We start from the raw sequence: 22918 nt of genomic DNA on the forward strand, positions 1-22918 counted from the left end.
CCTCCTTCCAGGTAGTTGTAGAAAGTAACAAGGTCTCCTGTCAGCCTCCTCTTCTCCAGGCCTTCTCTGGACACGCTCCAGCACCTCAATGTCCTTCTTGTAGTGAGAGGCCCAAAACTGAACACAATATTCAAGGTGCGGCCTCACCAGTGCCGACTACAGGGGCACCATCACTTCCTTACTCCCACAAACCAATTTCTTACCAATCTAACAGTGTGAAGAACTTAAGAAAGAAACCTTAACTAGTAGGTGTACATGAAGAGGAAAGCACAGGTTTCATACAAAGTATTCATCTGCATTTCAGTGGAGCCTGTGCTTACCCACTGATCCCATTTTCTGTGTGTAATGGGCACACAATGTAATTCTGAACATGTGTTCCCACATGGTTAAGGAGTGTTTCATAAAGATTGCGATTTCTAGAGTACTAGTATTGAAAAGTACAATGCTTCAGTATTAATGAATCACCTAGATAAAAGAATGACCAGCTAAGAAAACAGATTAACTATGATGGGAAGCCTCATATAACTGCTGATAAAGCAGTGTCCCCCCTCCCATGCTATCTACCTAACTGATGAAAAGAATGGCAATAACTACAAATTAGTTCTCAGGCAGAGCTTTTTAACATCATTCTCTTAGTGTTTGTTGTAGCAGCCACTACTGAAGTACAGAGGTTACAAAATGCCAAAGTCTATTTTTTCTGAGAATTCCTGCAAGTTAGGGCCAATGCAGTTGTATTGGGGAAAAAAAGAACAGTTGCTGAGAGAGGCACAGGCTGAGAATTTCCATTTGATCTGCTAGTTCTTACTACATTTTTGCTGCTAAGCAGCTTAAGAACAACACCTTATAAAATTTACTATGAACATGCTACCACAATGAAACAAAGAAGGCTGCTGCAGAACTCTGGCCATTGAAAACAAAATCACAATTGGTAGTTTCCCGGAGGAGCTATGAAGATTCACACCAGCTGAGGATCTGGCCTTGGCCATTGGCCTGAAAGGCTGAATTGAAGCCAGCAGCACTTCCCAGTCAGTTTTGCCTGGTCCCTGTGAGTTCATTCTGTTCATTTTAACCTAAGATGAAAAATTAATATTAATTCATTTTAAAGATGCGATATTTTTCAGGCTTAACTGCAAGGTTACAATTTTCCACTGTCTTTCACACAAATGGCAATATCCTTTGGAAGAACATCCTCCTTATTCTGAAGAACTAGTAAAAGCAGTAACATTAGGTCTTATTTTCTTGAACAGATGCCCAGCAAGACTATATAAGCACAAAACTACTAGTTTGGAAAACAATATATCTTAAAGCAGAGGGATTTTGCATTTGGGTTAATCATTATAGTTTAGATTTCTTTTGCAAAGAGACACCTTTACCTGAATTCTCTGGTTATTCTGGAGTGTTCTGTTCAGGCAAAACATCTGTAAAATTACTTATCTGCTTTAAAGCCAATTTTGGGGGATAAAATAATACACAGGGTTTTTTTTCAGTGACAAGAAGTGGTTGATTCATACACTGAAAATATTTAAATTTACTTCTTTTCCAAGGAGCTAAAAACATTGCAAGTTTTGATCGTCTGAATTTTTATTACTATGCACTAGTTTAAAATACTTTAAACACAAAAGCACCAAAAACTCTCCCACATGGAAATCAGAAACAAAACCACCCCGTGCACACCTTTTATCCTATTGCAGCTTATGAATGTGAAAATGTTGATCAGTGTCAGCCTTTTTGATTTCCCATCACTGACTCAAAGTCCTCATGAATAGTCTGCAACCAGAAATCCTAGCTCTTGGGTAGAAAAGCACCATAAATTCATTTATGATTCATTCTGAAAATCAGAAGATAAACCAGAAAAACTCTTGTATGGTATTTAGGGGTCCTTATCACCAGGAAAAGCAGAAAAAATGACATGGGAAGAAGGATAAATTACAAGATGCAGGACACAAACAGAAAAGGTTGAAAAGCTAAGGAAACTACTGGCCTTGCCTCTTGCATAGGATACATTTTGCTAGTTCCACATAACATTTCAAAACTTAATCCTTTTGGTCGCCCCACTGCTTGGCCTCTCTCGGAATTCTCTTAATCCTTTCTGCACAGATGAATGATACCTTCAACTCCTGTAGAAAGTAGATCTGCAGGGCGTTCAAGTGCCATGGAAACTGGACACAAATTGCAACTAACCAGTCATTCTTACGTTCCCTTCTAACGTTAAAGATCCATACAGTCACACCTTTCTAACTTAAACTTAAGCCTCCATCGCACCTAAAAAGAAATTGAACTCTCTTGGCTCAGAGGAAACAGATTCTTCCTGACACAGCAACATATAGAGCCAAAAACCCTTGCAAAGAGCTCTCCCCAGCATCTCAACCGCAAGGACAGAAGAGCAATAGAAGTACACTGGCACTCCGATGATCTGGAAAGATTTTCAGCAGGGAATGAGAGACCCCTGTAAGCAACAACTAGCTTCCCTAAACCACTCCTTTCACCACCCTGCCCCAACTGACACATATTACATTGGAAATGGGGAAAAAGAGAAGCTGTTCCCTGTGTTCAAGGCAAATTTCCCTTGTGCACTTAAGATGGTTGAGCTCTTTTGTGCCAAAGCAGAACGCAGCGCTAGATTGTCATTCTCTGTATATGGTCCAAGCAAACCTCCCTTGCCTGAGAGGCAGAAAGGTTATTACTGCTCTCTCTCACATCATCATCTGAAACATTATTTTCTTTTTCTTTATTGACACAGAACTTCATTAAAAATGGAAGACAACATTGCAGCAGATTCTCAGTTGGAGTAAATTGCCACATCTTCGCTAGAGCCACTGGATTTCCTGTTTCACTGAAAAGAGAACAAGAACATTACCAGAACTCCAAATGCATTACAATTCTTTCATCTTTCTGTGAATCAAGGCACATGTTTGAGTAGGGCACAAGTTACTCAAAGTGTGTAATAGGCTTTTGGTATGTTCTGAGACACAAGCTGGGAAACACTGTTTTCTCACTATCTACTATCTTGTGCTCTTCAGGAAATTTATTCCACTTCCTGTAAGAAGAGCAAATAGAACAGTAAGTAATTTCAAGCTGTGCCAATTGTTGGTTCACAGGTTAAAACTGAGTTTACCAGCTCTACCAATAACCTGTACATTCATCTGGGAATACCAAGGCATGTTACCAAACACAGGTGTTAAAAACGTTTTCGAAAGAGAAAAGCTTCCATCCCCATTATTATAATCTAAAGGTCAGGCTTGCAGCTCTTGTTCACGTGAACAGCACATGGGATTTAAAGCTGCCGAGAGTGTGATCATATAGGCTACAAATAGCCTTCAGCTTCCACAACCTTCAGCACGTACATTCAAACTGCAGAGATTGTTTCACAGGGTCTGGTGCTGTCCTTGGCTGTATCCTGCCTCCATCCTGGATGAAGAACCAGAGTACATGCCACAGTACTTGCTTCTTACTGGAAAGGGCCTTGGACATGTGGGCAAGTAGGAAACCACAGTAGACCCCAAAAAGTGGATCTCTGGGAGCCCAGGACTGGTAGTACTTTATGCTACCCATAGACTTCATGGTTTCAATTTCATCAGGAAGAAAAAAACAGGAAGCTATCTCAGACTTTGGACTCTCGGTATGAAACAAAGGCAACTCCTTACAAAAGAATTCCTGCAGAATTAACCTAGAAGCTCCTCTGCGCAGAGAATTCCACTTTCATTTACTTTGAAAAGATAATATGTGGATAATGCAGAAAAAGAATTTCAGGTAGGCAAAGACCTGTGTTCCCTACAGCAAACGATACCTATTTTCACCGGCAACACAATTTTACAGCATACTTGTTGGGAAATCAGCTATTTCTACAGTAGTGTCTGAATTTCCAGTATGGAAATAGAGAGATGTCTGAGTGCAGAAATGCATGATGGAAGATGTCAGAAGCAGCTAGATAGCACCTGAATAATTGTAGCACTTTCCACAGGGAAGAGAGTCTGGTAATCTGTACTGGCATAAAGAGTATGTCAGAAGCACCAAGAAGAATGAAAATAAATTAATTACCTCCCTGATACTCTGATGCTCTTTACTTGATATATATACAACCTAACATTTATGCTGTCAGACCGACTTTTAGAGCAGGAATTTGGAGCTGGAAATTCAGGTAACTTGGGACCTTTCTCTAACTCAAGCTTGACGACTTGATTTTTAAAACACCTTTTCTCCATATTTAAATGCACCTGCATTTAGAGAAACAGACAAGTAGCAGTTCTTCAGTTCTTACATAGAGATGATGTTCTGATTAGAGCTGTGGGAAACTTCTGAACACAGAGACTAAAAGGTGATGGACTATGTTTTGCTCTAAAAGCCCTCAGGGATTCTGTGACCCTGAAGATCTGGTCTTGAATAGAAGGAAGACAATGTTGCAGAATCTGAGTGAGTTTGTCCAGAGGTCAAATACAGGAATATTCAAAATAAAAGAAAACAAACAAAAAAAACCCCACCTCCCTTCCTAGCTACTGTACTTAGTATTAATAGGCACTCAGAAACCAGTATGACGGAACACAAAAAAAGCCTGGAAGCATGCTAAAACACTAGGTGCTACCTTTGGGAGACCTTGATTTTGGTTTTGTTAAACCATTATCTCAAAATGAAAAAGTACAGGACTAACTGCCGGATTACAGCAGGTATTTCTGAGTCTCAGAATCTTGGGTTTTTTTTCCAAAAGTTATTGGATTTTGTCAATTCAAAATGTTTTGCAATTTGCCAAGGTAAAATATCATCACACCTGTTTAAAACTTCATAAATTCAAACAGATAGCAATCATATCTGCACTGATTGCTGAGCATATAATCTTCCTCCTCAGAAGCACTCAGGAATCAAAACCACATGCCACAGGCTACGATTCTGTCATCTCTCATAAAAATAAGAATGACCATGAGAGTTTAGGGAGATCTTAAGGAAAAAAAACACTGCATGTTTCATAGTTCTGGGAAAATATGACAGGCAGAAACTTCTGTTGCCTTACCCTGTGGCTGAAGCTGATTTACAACCAGTGGAGCTTCAATTTGCTTCCAAATGAATAGTGTTAATTAGTTCCTGATGCAACAGAAAACATCTACTTCCATATCTGAATATTTGTAAAAAACGCATTCATTTGGCTGTTAAATTCTCGCACACACAGGGGAAAAAAACGAAACCTCAGGAGAGGGGAATATTCTGAGAGTTTAAGTATGCTCTGCTGTGTCTTCACTGTTCCACCATGCAAAGGGCCAGAGCTATTGCCACAGAGACAGCTGGGATTTTGGCCCTTAAAACAAGTAGATGGTTCTTGTGCTGCCCACTGGTCTCAAGGTCGATACAGCTCAACTTCAGAGACAGTGATAAGTGCGGGCCAGGAACTGGGAACACCTGGCTTGGCTCTTTTTTGCTTTGCTGTGTCATTAGCTGTTTTATTTCCCTCTACTTCTGCAAGCTTAAAGAAACGGGCCTTATATGACAGGCAGCTTTATGTAAAAGAGGACGTTGTCTTTCTCATGTTTTCTTCACAAATGAGGCTTCAAATAGTCTGTGACAATTTAAGATTAGGCAATATACAGCTATAAAGCTTTCAGGAATTTCACATTTTAAAGAGAGTATATGTCATGTATCTGTTACAGTTTCTTAGCAAACTGGAAGAGTACTTACTGTCAATCCTTGTTCTCCTGGTTTTCCTGGCTCACCCTTAAAATAAAAAAAAGGAATGAAAAATTTCAGTAACATGTCTTGAATTCAGTTTTCTACCTAATAATAAAGTATCTTAAAAATGCCATTCTTAAACAGTATGGAAGCTGACTGAACATTAAATATATTACTTTTTGTCTCTTTAAACTAGTAGGCCAAATCTCAGACATTTTAAGAGGCAAAGTACTATTTCACAATCACGTGATGATAGTTCTCAAGGCAACAGTGAAGTATTGGTGTCCTGACTCTGTCCCATGGTTACAAATGTAATATTCCATTCCAGTCAGTGGTGGTAAAGAACACAGAGAAAGATTATTTTCACGTATGTGCTGAATCCCACTTTTTACATATTCCAAAATTACTGCTCTGCGTCATCATCTCAGCATGCATAACTTACCGTTGCAAATCATCATCTTCCATAAACCCATGCATATTGATATTTTGAAGGCCATGCAATAATTACTCAGCTGTTAAATACCTCAACTGGCTTTCAAAAGGGTAACTCATCATTTTTCCAACATATTCTCTTTCTGTGGGCACAGCTCTACGTAAAGTCAAAATCTATCTTCCCCCCTTTCTTCCCATATGACACATACAACTGTCTGTACAGACAGTAAAAGAGTGGCTAAAAATACCCACCAAAAATACCCATCCTATCATTTCAGTGATCTGGTTTATAGATCACCCCCTTGTAAACCCAACAGAGCATAGGGCAGTCCATGTGCTGTTGTATCAGCACAGCTGCAGGATCTTCTTTCGCAGTTTTGTCATAAAAGAAAACCTGTCAAAAAAACTGTTCTGATGAAGAACTGTTCTGATGTTGTTCTTCATCACAGAAAAGAATCAGAACTGCTTCTCTGAGTATGTGCACACTGCATTCAGAAGCAAACACGTAGCATCTGCAAACACACCAAGATAACCAGGAGAGAGAAACCACACAGGCACAGGTTTCTGACAGCTAATTACCCAAGCTTGTTGGACTTTTCAGCTCACTCTGAAGCCTTGCTAACTTACGTTTACAGCAATCACACAGCCTGAAGTGAACATCAAGATATCCCCATAAATGTTGGGAAATATTGGTTAAATAATTTCAAGAGTTTACATCATATTCTGTTGTCTTATTACCAGCAAAAACCCTAATTCTTCTTCTACTCCCTTGTGGAGGTGTTAAAGTTTCAAAAAGTCTTTGTGCTGGTGTCTGTGTGATGCAAAGGGAAAGCACCTATTCTAGGTATCACTCTGTAGGAAGGCAAGTATGTTCTGGTTTCCACAGGTTCTTCTGTTGACATCCAAAGAAAGGCTTAGCAGAAGGCTGCGCAACCCTTTCTTACACCCCTACTCTTCTTTGGTGTTCTCTCTGCTGGCAATAGGCCCAATAGCATTTCCCTAACATTTCTAATCCCTCAGCTCTAAAGATTTCCTGCCCAAGAAACCAACACATTCTCATCTCTAGAAGTTTCAAGTATCTGTAACAGGATGCACACTTCTGGGATGCAAGGTCGTGATGACACAGATGGAGACGTGTGGGCACACAGGCTGCTCCTCGACCCTGCTACTCTGTGGAAGAGGAGTAATGGTGGCTGCTGGAGTTGCTCCGTGTGCCTTGCTACCTTGGCTGCCTGACTTTCTCAGGATACACAGCAAGTGTATGGGCATGGGGGAAAGCGAGGAGCAAAACATCATCTTCTAGCTCTAGTGATTGTAAAGCTCCTTGCTTGAGAAGGACAGGCTGGAAGAGAAACCCCTGCTCTGCCTAGCACTGCAGAAGAGAAAATGACTGCCTTCTAATGGTGGTTGGTCACTGTAAGGATTTCCTCCTATGGCTGTGTGATGCTGCAACGTCCCTATTCACAGTACAGTGTGGCTATTGTTTTGTTGTTCAGCTCTTTAGCTCAAAGGTCCATGCAAGCCTTTTAAAAATACTAAGCTGTCAGTACCTCTTGGCTAAGTTTTCCCTCTCCTGCTTGTCTCCATATCACATAGCCATGGAGGAACAAGCCTTTTGAGGATCAGCAACGTTAATGTGAGGGTACAGGACAGTAGCAAGGAGCAGGGTGGTAACAACAGTCAGCAATCTGGATGGTTTCTGTCTGAGGGCTTGTTTGTATCTGATTCTAAAGCAGTATTATGAGCTGATTTTCCATAATGCTATGGGGCTTAAGATAGCCACAGCTTAAAAAACTATAAAAAGAAACTCTCTCTTGCCATCTAAAGTCAAAATCACTACAGAACTCTTATAAAATGGAATGACCTCATTGCATAAAATGCATTACTTTCCTGTTACGAGAAACACTAATGTTCTCTTTGCTAAGAACAAAACTACAAGCAACACACAGTCACGTAATCAGCAACACCAGCTGCTTCTCCTAGCCTCTTGTATGTGAATTATAAAAATGGTATCACTGCAGTCAGAAATGGGTTCTGGTTTCAGTCTCACCCCCACTACATCAAACCAGAAGCAACTCCCCTGACCGCGATAAATTTTACCCCATTGAAAGAACACAAGGGAGGCCCAGATGAGACCCAAAGCCTGATGTGTTGCAGGACTAACAACATATGAGTAAGCGGTCACAGTAAAGCATCACAATGGAAGCAACAGAATTTTAATGTCATTTCATAAACTTGAGCTAGAACTTAAAAGGGCAACGGTGGTAAAAGAAAACAAAACCCAAACCACAAAAAACAACAAAGGTAACCCTAGAGTACCACAGGCCTTAATTGCCAAGCTTCACTGGATTTTCACAGGAAATTTTAGCAGAGCCTTACTATTCTCATCATGTTATATTATATTTGTACAGTTAATACAATTTTAGATGAGGCAACCTGAATAGGGCTAGAACAGAAGTATAGATATTTTATTTCTTGGTTTTACCTATAAAGGCCCTTAAGGGAAATTTTATGCCTTCCTGTCCTGGCCCCACATAATGAGCTATGCTTTTTCTTCAAAAAACCTGTTTCTGTTTCCAGTGCTGGTCCTCACCTTGCTAGTTCCCTATGTGTCCTGTCGGCCATGATCTTTACTTATCATGGGGGTGTGTGTGGGTGTGCATCTATACGTGTGGCATTGCAGTTGTCACGTTTCCTTCCTGTGATTCCATTTGCACACTGATAACACAGTGGCATTTGTGATGAAAAGAGAGGTACTTCTTTCAAAAGAATGAAAACTGAGGAGGCTACAAAGTATAAAACCGAAACCAAACTCATATTTTCCTTAAAAAAAGTCCTGTGTTTATGCATCTGTTTAAAAAGTGTTTAATGATCAGGTCACAAAGTGCCGAAGGCGGTGGATCTTATCCTGAGCCTAAAACAAACAATAAGCAATATACTGGATTCTGCTGGTAGCTCTAATGGAATACAGGGGACAAGCCAAAGAAAATGGTACTGTTCTACTTGTGTAAAGATGGCAGAATCTGACTCCAAATTTCATCATACTTTGGGCAGCATTTAGCAGTTTGTTACTGTATTTCCATGATGTTTGAGTCTAAACTATTAAAAAGCAAGAAGTCAAGCCTGGCCATGCTACAACATCTCAAATTCAACTTTATCTCAAAGTCTGAGTAGAAACATTTGCTACTTGTGAATTGGGGCACACCCTTCTCAAGCAGCTATTAAACATCAGTGAGCAACTGAGAAACCTTAGAAAGTGTGGGGAAACTATCAGGGTTGGGAGGCAAGGAACGTAGGTGTTACTCTTGGCCCTACTATGAACTTGCTCTGTGTGTGAGCGACTTCAGGTACACCATGAAATCTGTCTGTGGTTCAGGTTCCACATGTCTTACTCGCCAATCTTACCTCAGAAAACATCTCTGAAATTGAGCTGGCGCACAGTTGAGAGGTATTTGGACATCATGACAGCCACAGACTAACTCACCGGTATGCCAGGCATCCCGCGAGGACCATCTTTGCCAGTATCTCCTGGGGGACCTCTGGGTCCTGGTGGCCCTGGAGGCCCAGGGGGTCCAGCTTGTCCTTGGTCCCCCTAAATCAACAAAAAAATTCATCAGAAGTTTGCTTTACAGGCATCAACCACACAAAAAGACATTGATTTGAAAGAGTGCAAGACAGACAGGAAGAAGCGGCCATGAGCTGGACACTAGCTTCTTCACTGCTTACGGCAGAGACTGCACTTTGCCTCGAAGACCGGGGGCTGTATCTGTCCAGGGCAATCTGCCACAGAGCAGAAGGCTTGAATTGTAAACTGCTTGTCCTACCACAGGACATAAGCCAAAATTTGGGGTAGCCTTGCAATATTTTACTCATCCAGTTTTCCAGAGCAAGTAACTGTTTTCAATAAGCAGCTGTTTGCTTCACAATCAGCATAATCATAACAAAGCTGAGGTAAAAAAGAAAAGCCACGTGCGAGAATATACACTTTGCACAGCGATTTTCCAAGCCCATCAATGAATGATGCATCAACAGATTTCAAAAATGAGCATTGAAAATAACCGCTTTTCCACAAAGTTTTACATAATTTTTCTTCTGTTTTGGAGAACTGTTTTATAGTGGCAATTAGCTAACTCCCTTAATGATTTATACATAATTATTTTAAAAATAATTTTATTTAACAATAATTTTTTAAGTAAGTCTATTAATTAAAATTATTTAAAAATAATTTTATTAGTTAGTAAAAGCCAATTTTCCAGAGAGTTGCTGAAACATATTACCTTCCCCTTTAAAAAAACAGACACCAAAAATGGTGCTCAGTTGTTTAATTTCCAGCACACCAGTGCAGAACACTGAAAAAAGCTGACTGCACCTTAAACATGGATCATTTAGCAAAGCTACCCATAGCCTTTTCATTGTTAATATCGTTAACAATTGCTTCATTCCAAAACATTTTCAAATTAACAACCTGCTATAAGAAGGCATCTGACAAAAAGGTATAGCAAAGAGTAAAATGAATGTAAAGAAGAACCAGACTCCAGTGAGATGAAGCACTACCTTAATGAGGCGGCGTTTAATGAGCTGCTGATCAGCAGAGAGAAACCCATGATTGATTTTAGGGAACACCATCTGATCAGGCAGGTGAGGTCAAAGGTTGAAGATCAGAGATGAGAAAATTGAAGAATAGACATCAGAAGGCCCGAGAAAGAAATAAAGACAAATTCATTAGATTTCTAATAGCTAAAATAATATAAACTGGTGCTTCTGCCTTACAGAAACTGTGCATTCTCTTTTGAAGAAATTGACCTCTAATGTACAGGACATACCACTTCATGAATTAATCATATACAATGAATTAACTGTAACTTTTTTCTCCCCAGATTTCCTGTGAGAATTCTTCACTTGTATTAATGTTTTCATTACACGGGGTCTGAAAATCACTATTTTTATATGTTGCTCTTTGAGCAAAGCTTCTAGAGACAAAGCACCAGTTCAGCTTCCAGTCAGATTTTCTAACCAGCATATTGTGCCATGAAGAATAGTGTCATTTTAATAAAGGACTGGAGTTCCAGCTTGACCAGATTGCTTCAATCCTTCCTGCTTAATTTGTGAATGCACATTGGGAAAATCTATATGTATAGATTAAATCTCTGATATCTAACACAAATAACTGACTCTACACGTAACCAGTATAGAGTTCGCTGACATTTTGCACACTCCTGTCTGCCTCAGGGAAGCAGAGCTACAGACAAATCTGAAAATAAAATACTGAACAAGTTCACACAGAATGTGGATGCTGCCGCGGGTAACACCATACACAGTTATAGATTTGATCCCATGCTCTGCATCAGGAGCATTTATACCAATGCAAAGGCAGTGAGGGTTGACTTCGGGCCACCATTAGGACTCATTTGTATCCCATAGTAAAAACAATTTTTCATGTGCACTTTTATGCTGATACAGAGAGACCTGACTGAACAGGTACGTGTCAGCCACAAACCTTGACGGTGAGGATCTGATTACTGTGCAGAGCAGCAACTGTGGGGAAGCCTGGCAGACCCTAGGGACACAGCATAACATGGTACCAAAACAGCACAACACAAACATCACAGAGACAACTTACTAACAGACAAACAGAACGAACACCATGTTTAGTATACCCCACATTGCCTACTGACAGGAAACAGCCTTTCTGTCATATGCGAAACAGAATTAGGTTTGCACTACGCTGCAGATGCAGGCTGTTACTTTACAACAAGAATATCAAGAGATTTTAGAAGGAGTAGTCCCCCAGAGGTGACTTTCCTTAAAATTACAGTAAATTGCTATGATCATTTGGCAGTTGTTAGACTATCAGCCAGCAGACAACTGAGCCATTTCCAATTAAAATGTGGTACAGCACTTCAAGAGATCTTTGACTCTGTATTGCTGCAGAACTTGACAGCAGCGACAGTGGATTTTGAAACGCTTTGTATAATTAACATCCTGCTCCTCATATTCTGTTTAACATATGACATTCAGCACATAAACCGGTAGTACATACACAATTATAAACACTGAACAACAATCTACTGCTAGATCTTGGGTAGTCCGGAATGGCCAAGGTCAATGCTTTCAAGACATACATAGCAGTATTTTCATATCCAGGGCAAATTTTTTCCCCTCAAGCGCTGTATGCTGCATATGGTTTCTCATATCCTACTCTACCATCATGTGCAGAACTTGTACTGTACTGGTACAGAAAAGAAGAATGTGGTAATTGTGGCCTGCTGTGACAATACAGGGGGTGAATTTTGCTCTCAGTTCAACGCTTTTCTTGTGCTGCCTTGTAGGGTGTAAATTAGACCTTCTGATACAGCTGAAACCTTATACAGTTGAGCAGTGAACTCCTAAAGAACGAAATCCCCAAGTCCTCTCCTTGCCTTCAGCATAGCACACTGTCTGAAGCAGAGGCTTGTTCCATGGCTGAGAGACATCGGGCTGAGGAACACAAAATAAAATATAGTCTGGTGGCTCTAAGTTCCCTACATGTATGCACACACACATGCCACCTCTGTGAGGTGGAGCTGGTGGCACAGCCCCTCTGTGAGGCGGAGCTGGTGGCACAGCCCCTCTGTGAGGCTGGGAGTGTAAGGCTGCAGCTTGGCACCTCCAAAAGGGAAGGCTGTGCCTGGCTCTGGCTGCCAGACAAGGTGACTTCCAAGAAGTCCTGCATGAAGGCTCTGCTGGGGCAACCCAGCCACATTGCCACAGTGCACAAGCCTTTTGCAGCCCAGGTGGCCTGGTGGAAAGCACCAACAGAGAACGGAAGCCTGCCAGGTCTCTCAGCTGCAGCAGATTCTTTTAACATGGCAAATATTTGCTCTATTCATCTCCACATGCAATCACATCAGAGATCCTCTGGATCACAAAGACCGCACTGGTCTTTACAAAAAGAGGCAGAGTAACTTTCTGATGCATATATGTCCTTCACTAGCACCTCTGAGCTGCTTGCAGCAGCTTTATCCCTGGTATACATCCATGACACGAGGGAGCTGAGATCCTGTAAGTGGATCCCATAAAGCCAGTGGCAGTTTTACCAGCCTTCCCACTTTGTTCTGATGAACCATGGTGTGGCTAACTGCATTGCTCAGTGACCTGAAATCTCCTCTTTAGAAACAAATAAAAAGAAAACAACCCCAAAAAAAGGCTAAAACTCCAAACATTTAAAGACACTCACCCCTGAGACACTGCTAAGACTGGAATGATACATTATTTAGAAAACAGATGTATCAAATTTGCATTTATCTTATTATGGAATATAAGTTAAAGAAGTTATTAGATGGTAACACGCCAGAATCTTTACATCTGTGACTCATTAGCCCTGCTGTGCACATGGTCCATTCCTCTTCTAGATAAAACTACAATACCCGTGTAATGGAAATGAGTACAAACAACAAACCTACAAAAGTGAAATCTGAGTAGCAAGCAGTAAACTTTAAATCTAATTTATTAAAAAAAGGGAAAAACAGAAAATCTTTTAACAACTTCATTTTCACTCATCAGCTTTTAGGGTTACAGCACAGTAATTTTCAGTTACCTCCAAATGTAGCATATTTGCAATTTGCCATTTTAAAAAGTAGAAACTCAAAACTCATACTAGGTTTGATTTATTTTGTCTTGAACAGAAAGGAGAGCTACGAATTAATTAAGAAAGGAGTTTAATCAGAAAATACACTGGTTTGCCATGAAAGATTTTTTTTCCTTGAGAAGAAAGCATTATGAAAGTTTTGTGTAGCTCCACACAAAAACATTTACGCAGAGTACTTCATAGCCCAGCCCCAGCATTCTCAATGCTTCCAAACACCACACAGACAAGTTCAAGAGTAGCTATTAGTACTGCAGATTTCTGCCTACATAAACAACACATGAGAAAAGGAGACAACCCCATTCTTCAGTCAGAAGCTTAGTAACTTCTTTCAGTTTGTTCACAAGTAGGGCTCAACTGTCTTTCCTTTGCCCAAAGCAGGCATAATCTCATATATAATGGTCAGAGACATGCAGCACCAGCTTGGACCTATATCACCTCCCCATATGTAACACGTGTATTTGGAGACAGCCAGAAGCACAGGAATATTCAATGGAACCCAGCAAAGAAATTATAATGGGTGCATAGTTCTCGCATGTGTGGGAGGCTTTAGAAGGCATTGCATCTTTTGGCATCCATGAAAAATAATGTTGGCACACAATGAACTTCTAAAAAGGCATAAAAAGAGCTATCCTTCCCACAAAATGAGTTCTCTTCCTTTCCTGTCACTCTGCTATAAATATAGCTGCAAATATCCCCTAGATCTGTTTTATTTTTTCTCTATCTAAAACTGTTCTCAACGATGGATTCTAAGTTACTCAATTTTCTCTTTATTTGGTTTGATTCTTGAACCGCACATAGGAAGGGCTCTTGTTCTACACCCTGGGAGGCCCTCACAGAATACAAAACAGTACAGTGATCAACAGCGACCACTGGCCCACTAAATTCCTCTGCTGACAGCAACTCAAGCTCACCCTGAAATGCTAGCTGGTTACAATTTCTAAATTAGCACATTTGCTGCATGCCTCACTGCAATTTTTGCCCAAATGCCAAGCAAAACACAACGCCTGGTGGAGGCTAACAGGCATGTGACCACGTAATACAGTGTCCTGCTTACCTACCTGGAAATGTAGATAAAGCCTCCTTATCCCCATACAATGGCTACTAAGAAAACTGAAGGATGCCAGAACATCATATTCCATCTGTCTGATTTTTTGTTTAGATGAAATAGTTCTCCTGTCACATCCACCACAGCCTTCAAAGATGTAATTCCCACTAGCAGTCCTAGATTTTTCACAATACATTCAGCTTTGTGCATTGGTCTATGTGAGATCAATATTCTAAGGTCATCATAGCCTTGTCATATGACAAGCATAACAACATTAAGCAACAGCATTACGGTTTTACACTATGCTGCGTACACTCCATTTTGACTATTGCATTTGCTTAGTGTAGTAAATGTCACTATCCTCAGGATTTTCCTTCTGACCTGCCAATAAACCCAAGCTGCACAAGCTTACATGTTCCTGTGAAGACATGGTAAACGAGACAGGAATTACCACCTGCTGTTCACTTGCACTTCCTAAGGTTACAGCCAGCTGCTGCTATTTCACATCAAATCACACAGGCTTCAGGCCAGAGTGATCCTGACACTCTTTATGGCTGCTTTACCTTCCCCCCCACCACCTCCAGTTCTAATTAATCCCTCAGACTTAGTGCCAGTCCTGCAGCTAATTATTGTACCTGCCATGGGGAATACAGTGTTCGGTATCACCCTGTACGGTGCCACGGACTCTCAGCAGGAGCTCTTTTATATAATCCCTTTCATGATAACTGCTGCTTTCTCCATCAGCAAATCTGCTAACTAAAACAGTGCGCCACAATAAGACGAGGATCCAGGAATTTCTTTTCACTTAGGCAATCATTCAGCAAAGAGTTTTCATTTGAATACATTATGCAACCATTCAGAGTTTGTATTAAAATAATAAAAATGTAATGTTTAAGAACTAGCACAAATGGATCATTACAAAAGTGTTATTTGCTATAATGACCTCTGTATTTTCACAGTGAACTCTACCTGACACTGCACTCAAATTGAACAAATCTGGAACCAGCCAGCACTTCTCCATTTTGGTCCTAGTATTGGATGAATTTTCAGTGAGGCAAATATCTTTTCCACACAACTCAGTTATGAGTTCTGATGAGTGATCACCACCTGACCTACACAAAATATCCTTCCTGAAGGCAAACCTACTAGTCTCACTGAAACTGGTGGCAGGAATCCAATTAGCTTCAAGATGAGTTGGTCCTCCCCAAAACCAAGTTGGTTCTCACAGCAAAAATCTTCTGTCCTGGCTTATGTTTCTCTTCAAATTGTATAACCACTGCAATCATGTGAAGCAGGTAAGTGGTTCAAGCCGCTTCTACGATATTTATTAGGACTGGATGAAATATTTTTAAAGAATTGTTTTCGATCAAATTGGTCTAACTCAAGTGTTCAGTGTTGCAGCACTTTTGTGGGACAGCTGCAGTTTGAGATAAAACGACTACATGATGTTTTCTCAGTCACAGGACAGGGCTGTAGAAAAAGGAACAGGATGTGCAGAGACTTCCTTTCTCACCATTCCTCTGGCAGTACTAAAAAGGGGCAAGATGCAAACCAACTGGTGGTGAGTGAAGACATGCATTGCCTAGATCTTAAGGCAGGAATGACAACATCCTCGTCTTGGGAGCAGGTATGTGGCACTCTCTCTAGAGTGTCACAGCTGTTCTGCATTCCCCAGGGGAATCTCAGGAGCCAAACATCAAAGGCATAGCTTGGCCTTGGAGAGTCATCCAAAACCAAAAGGATGCTCCTGTGTACTCTGAAAGGAGGCATATCTCAAGTCTGAGTGTCCCAATGCTTCAGACAAAGTTGGCAGCCAGTATAGAGTTCTTTCCTAACCTCTTATAGTTACAGAGCTACAAGTTACCTTGCTCCAACTTATTACCCTAGTTTCAGCTTAATGGAAAACAGGGGAGCCACAATAGCCTAATACTAGTGAAGTAGAACAGATAATTAGTCCCAGGAATGGCGTAGGTAAATACCCCTGTTGCCTTTTGGCAGATAAGGAAACAAAGTCTCAGAAGTTAAATTAACTGTTCACAGACAAATTGGCATTAAACCAGATGTCCAGCAGTTTTCTCAATGATGCTGCTTTGGTGAAAGTTATATTAACAGAAGGAATCAGGAACGTTTTTTTTGCCTTCATATTGTGGCACAATAACAGTATCGCTCAAAACAGCGGTTAGATATAGTTTATAACTTGAACTATAATTTGCTCTACCACAGGACAATGAATAACAGAAGAAACAACTATGTGGGTAGTCATACTGGTAAAGCACGAACCTAATGCAGCACCGTGTTTGTACTATATGTTTGAGGTAACACACAGTAAACCAAAAAATATGCTTTTATACACATATAATAATATCACTTAAGGGAATACTATCACTATATCACCATGTCTGCCACAGGTTTTGACAGCATATTCATGTAAGTTAAATGAAAGAGTATTTAATCAGAACACAAAAAGCTGGGGACAATGCTGATTTATGCTAATGAAAGCTACACAGTCCTTCTGTTAAGGCAGATAAAGTTCATGGGCAGTATTTATAGAAGAAATTATGAGAAACTTCAGTAGGATATAATCAAACACCATCAAGGACAGTCCTGGAAGAAATTGGTGGAATATGTTTAAACTATGTAAAATTATATTTAATTAACATAATATTCTGGCTATAAAACTATACATTTTTGCTTGACAAGGTGTTGAATGAGGATAAAAATTAACAGCATGCACTGTTTGGGAACAAAGCCTCCTATTACATCACTGATTTACCTATATTTGCTACAGTTAGCAATACCTCCAAAAATGGAATCTTGCTTTTGGGGAAGGCAAGAACTCAGTTTATACATTACTGTCTATTTTGTGAAGCAAATCTCTTCCTCTCCACCCCAAAAATGTGCCAACTTTTGAATGAAGCATAGTACAAAATAAGATAGCTTTAAAATAGGGTGAAAAGTTAGTAATCATGGTTTAATCATCAGTCTAGTATTTTCTGATTTATGAATGAGGTACTGATACCAATAACATGAACATAGGTTTTCCATTTATTGTCAGTAGGAGCAGGAAAAGGCCCAAAATGTTTATTATACATTCCTTAGAAGCATATTAACTAATAATAATACACATGCATTAAAATGAGACTTTAAAAATTTTTCTTAGAAAAATCAGGTCAAAATTTATTGCTTGGCTATCTTAATTTCCCTTTAATATGGGACAGTTTATAAAAGTTGCGTCTTTAATGTAACAAGTGAAGCAATACTTCAGTTTAAAAAGATAGCTCATATCTGTATTTAGTTATTTCAGTAAATAGACTGCTTCCAGGACTGTTTCTGTCAATATTAGATAATTTTTAAATAGTTTGCCAGCACAGAAGAGTAGAGCCTGCAAAATTTCTAATGTAAACCAATGATTTCTCTCTAGTGGGCAGCAAATAAGTAGCAAATGTATTAAAATTAAACAGGGAAGGGGAAAGGGTTAAGTAGAAAAGGACATTATACCACTACCCAAACCTAACTGTTTTAACAGTACACAAGGAATCTTTTTAACCTTCAAGTTAATAAAGGTTAACACAAAATAAACCTCTGAGTACCTTTCTTTTCCAGAACTTAATCTCTTCTGCTGAAGATATTTTAGAGATGTTATCAATTCTGTGCAGACCCAGCTGCTAAGAGAATTTACTTAAACACACCAAAAGGAGGAAACAGTTTTACGGAAATACTTAAGCACAGCTTCTGGGTGGTTTTTCTTTGCACCTAGACCAAAACCAATTTAAAGGTAGCTGCTAGCTGATGATTTCTAGACCTGATAAGCAAGGAATCTCTCATGTATCTGAACTAAAGGGCAGAAGATATTTATTATGTCATTTACAGAAGGATGAGGACAGACTGATTAAGACACTTAGTACTAGCTGTTCCATTCCCAAACATTCACCTCTGAAGATCTATTTCCTTTAATCAGGGTACAATCTTTACTTGGACAGTATATCCTTTGCAGGCCTACCATTATGAAATCGTAAAAGGCTTTTTTTTTTAAACTGGGGTAGAGCTGAGCAACTGGAATTGAGCAGTGGACAGACATAAGCATTTCTTCTAATAGTCCACCGGCTAAAACCCATCATTTTTAAATTTGTCATCGCTCAGTACAGTAATGCCAGTCTCCATGGACATGTCATGAAGCCATGTCCTCTGCGAAAAGCAAAGCATCCAAAAGATTTACTGACATTATTGTTTCTTACACTGGTATTAAGGAAAGCTAGTTCTGCATTTGACCTAAATATTTAGTCTCCCAGAACTTTAGAGTAATGAGTAGACATCTGATATAAAAATATATAAAGAGATCAAACAAGCATTTCTTCAAATAAGATCAGCACTTTTGAATGCATGCACCGCTACCTTATCTGTGGTCTCGTGAGCAAAAGCTATATTAACCTGCTGCTCAAACTCACGCTCAGGGCATGAATTTTGACATCACTCACACTACTGGAATGTTGTTTTGGCTCACATTTTCTACAGGCAGTACGGGCATAAGCAGATTAAGCCACATGGCATTATGAATTAGACCCCTTATGCCATCTCTGTATGACGAAGGAGACTGCTCAACAGATTATGTCTGAACACTTAAGAAAACCCCCTCAGATTCTTTAAAAAAAAATACAAAAAAATTAGACCCATTATTCTAAAAATACAAGTGCCTGAATTCTGGGCAGTATTTGCAGGGTCAGGTTCCTACTAATGTATTAATTTATTGAATGTATTTTCAAGAAAACCTGAACTTCAAAGCAGTTCAGTATATACTCAACATGTCCAGTGACTGTCAATAAGAAGTTTCGAGATGATTACTGTTTTTAAACTTCTGAAATTATTTCAGAAAGAAGGATCTCTCAAAAGTCTCAAGGCCCAAGGTAGAAACTTGGGTGGGGACACAAAGCAACAATTTCTTGTTTCACAAATATTTTTCTTTTCATTTCTGCAGGATTTTAAAAGTTTAAGGTCTCTCATCTTGACCTGCACAGTCTTTACATTTTATTTTGGTTTCTTTTACTAATGAAAATGACTGGAGGAAATAAAGCAGCTTTTACAAATAACAAGGGGTTAATTTGAAATTTCAGTCATAAAAATGACTTGGAACAATAAAAATCTTTGCTAAGCTAAATGCTAGTTTCAGACCAATATGTTAAAATATAAACCCAAAGAAACTTCAGGCTCCTTATCTGTAAAAGATGAATTAGCTTTAAAATGTCTGTCGCTTTTTGATATTATATCCAGTCTGCCTGCAAACTTGTCAAATCCAAATGTTGATGTCATTCTAGGGTCACTTTCAGGTACAATATTTCTCTAAAATAATATGGTACGGTATTAGCTCCAAAACTATTTATTTTACACAGGCAATAACAGAGAACTATGTGCAAAGGTAACCAACCAGGTTTAAATGGATTTAGTTTCATTTGGTGCATGACTGGCTTGCACATATAATTTCCATTAATTATATTGTAAATCCCCTGGCACAGCAAGTTGAGCAGATTCACCCTGAAGACAGTCATCAGAAGAGATAACTGCTGTACCATGAAACATAAAATGGTCAGAGGCTTTGTAGTACTTATTGCTTGTGAAGTACACAAGGCAAAAAAGGAGAAGCTGCTGCAGAACACATTCAAATGCACTTCAAAACAGATAAAGGGAAGACTGGGAAAATTATGTAAGTTATACCCATATCCTTAAAAAAGAGGTATGTTACTACAATATGCATTGACTAAACAATCAGTGAAGATTCAGCTAGTCCAGAAGGTGCTATTCACCACCTCTTCCTCTACTGCTGACTGTACTCAATGCCTTTTCTATACTCAGATACAGAATTCCATCTCAACTGCCAGATGCTGCTGCAGATATCTTTGTGATGTCCTTAACTGTGAATTCCTTAGATTGGCTATTTTTTGCTTTTTAGCTGCACTTGATTTATCAAAACCACAAAGCAGCCATAACCATGATTTCTATGGTCCAGTGAGGACTCCACTGCCTTCCAGTACAGGGGGTATGTCTTGGTGAAGCAGGACACAACAGTCTATGTGGCAGATATTCCACTGCAGTCCTTGCAGGTGTTCCACCTAGAAGATAACACTGACCAAACTTGCATCTTCTTATGGGTATCGACAACACTTCCAAGCCCAGGGACTGAAAGCCACACACGCTTAACCACGTTATAGTTCTTGCATCTTTCCAACATTTTGCCACGATTTCTGGACCAGTGGAGGCTCTGGCACCTTTGTTTCCTCCAGGAAACAGTTTTGTCCTCTGCTTTCCCATTTTATGCTGCCATGAGAAAAAACAGCACCATCATTCCCTTGTGTTGATAACGTTTCTTCTGTTTTGTTGGGTTCGGACCTCTGGGTCTTTCCCTGGAAACATCTCCCACGCACATAATTCCAGATTCTTATCCTCAGCTGTGTAATAGTCTTTACAACATTGCTCTTCCATACTTATTTATTACTGTACCCCTCTGACACCACTGTCAAATTTGTTCTCCTGTTCTGAGCTGAATACCAGTTCTCCTGAATATAAGGTCACGTAGTGCAAGCACCTACGTGCAGACCTCTGACTTGTGCTTTCTGAAGGGAGCATCCTCTCCTAAGCCACAGGCACTGCTCCACCCTCCTCACATTCCCCATGAGATTCTGTAGCACCGAAACAGCCAAAATATACAGCCCAGCATGGCTTCTGAGAGCTCCTAAATTTGCTTAGATGTTAAAAGGAAATTTTTACCTTCTTTGGAACCCTCAGTCTGTGTATGAGTTAGCTTAGGTAAAACATGTTCCTCACATTGTTACTCTCTACTTCCTTTGTATTTCTTTAAACAGTTTTCCAATTCTTTGTGAGTTTCAACTGAAATGATATTTAAAGCTGTTCACCAAAGGGCCTCTGTGTTTACAATTTGCACTCATATCACCAAGCGTAATTTAACTCTGTAGGTAATGCGACACTGGTAGCATCAACACCAAATTCAGCTATAAAAGCATGTTATGACTTTAGATAATCTTGTTAACTGTAAAGTAAATAAGTAAAATAAACAAGACAAAATAAAAATAAAATTGCAAATTCAAAATATTTAACATAGTTGACAGAAAAAAAAATCCATGGAACATGCTGTTATGGCAAAATTTATAAATGTGTAACCGAAGAGAGTCACTATATCATCAGAACAATGTAACCAAACATTTTCTAATGAAGCACAGATGTAAAGAAGAATGAACTGGCATAGCCAATCTATCTGAACTTTCACCCCTGTATTCCTCTATTTCTCTATGAAAATAAACATGATACTTACAATTTAAAAGAAGCTTTATATTTCCACGACTACACCATGTTCTGTCTAACTGTCTGGATGTATTTACGAGGTGATAATATTGTTATTATTAAAAATATTAAGTACAGACATGTCAGGGAAAAAAGCTAATACATGCATACATTATATTTGTTTATAATTTGTTTATAATCCACTACGTACATTTTACATGAAATCTAGAAGTATATTTACTAGAAACCCACCGGCCCTCTGCATTGTGGGAGCCCATGCAAGGCGTGAAAACATTGCTGGGGAAACTGAAAGGTTTGGTTAGGAAAGCCAGCTTTTATAGAGCAGAGCAAAATCACTGTGAAACCTGCTTCCACCCATAATGGGAACTGCATCTTTTAATGCATTACTTACTATTGGTACTCAAATCTTCCCAGACACTATCTGGCCATGTTCAGTATTACTGTCCTGCAGACACTTACTTCAACATGCAGGGTAAATGCAGCTAATAAGCATAATTAGCTCAGACAGTGTATTTAATTTAGTTTTGCACTAAAGACTAATTGCCTACTCAGCGAAGGGGAAGTGTAACATTTTTTTTAAGATGCTTACCCGAGGGCCCTGATCACCTTGATCTCCCTGCAAAGTGGAAAGATGAGATGATAGGTTTAACACAGCATCTGTGTGCTACCCAGCTCTCTTACATAATCTAACATTACACTGCGTCAATACAGTCTCTTTAGTTCATGCTGGGAGGGCTTTCCGTTCACCTTGTAAGTGTCACCCATACATCAACTCACCTTCTCGCCTTTTGGACCAGGAGGGCCCTGAAAGAAACAGAAGCAAAGATGAATTACTGATACTGATGAAGTCCTGG

The 22918-nt window shown here is 39.6% G+C and overlaps 1 protein-coding gene across 4 annotated transcripts in view; it reads right to left on the bottom strand.

Moving 5' to 3' along the window:
* Positions 1-22918, bottom strand: part of COL25A1 (collagen type XXV alpha 1 chain) — a 159620-nt gene that overhangs the window by 88315 nt on the left and 48387 nt on the right. For all 4 annotated transcript variants that reach the window (XM_064450092.1, XM_064450091.1, XM_064450093.1 and 1 more), the window contains exons 4-8: positions 22842-22868; positions 22654-22680; positions 11582-11641; positions 9569-9676; positions 5662-5697 (exon numbers count right to left, since the gene is read on the bottom strand). In XM_064450092.1, coding sequence (XP_064306162.1) covers positions 5662-5697; positions 9569-9676; positions 11582-11641; positions 22654-22680; positions 22842-22868 — 258 coding nt within the window. The remainder of the gene's footprint in view (positions 1-5661; positions 5698-9568; positions 9677-11581; positions 11642-22653; positions 22681-22841; positions 22869-22918) is intronic.

Source organism: Phalacrocorax carbo, chromosome 4, assembly GCF_963921805.1.
Source record: "Phalacrocorax carbo chromosome 4, bPhaCar2.1, whole genome shotgun sequence".
Taxonomy (NCBI): domain Eukaryota; kingdom Metazoa; phylum Chordata; class Aves; order Suliformes; family Phalacrocoracidae; genus Phalacrocorax; species Phalacrocorax carbo.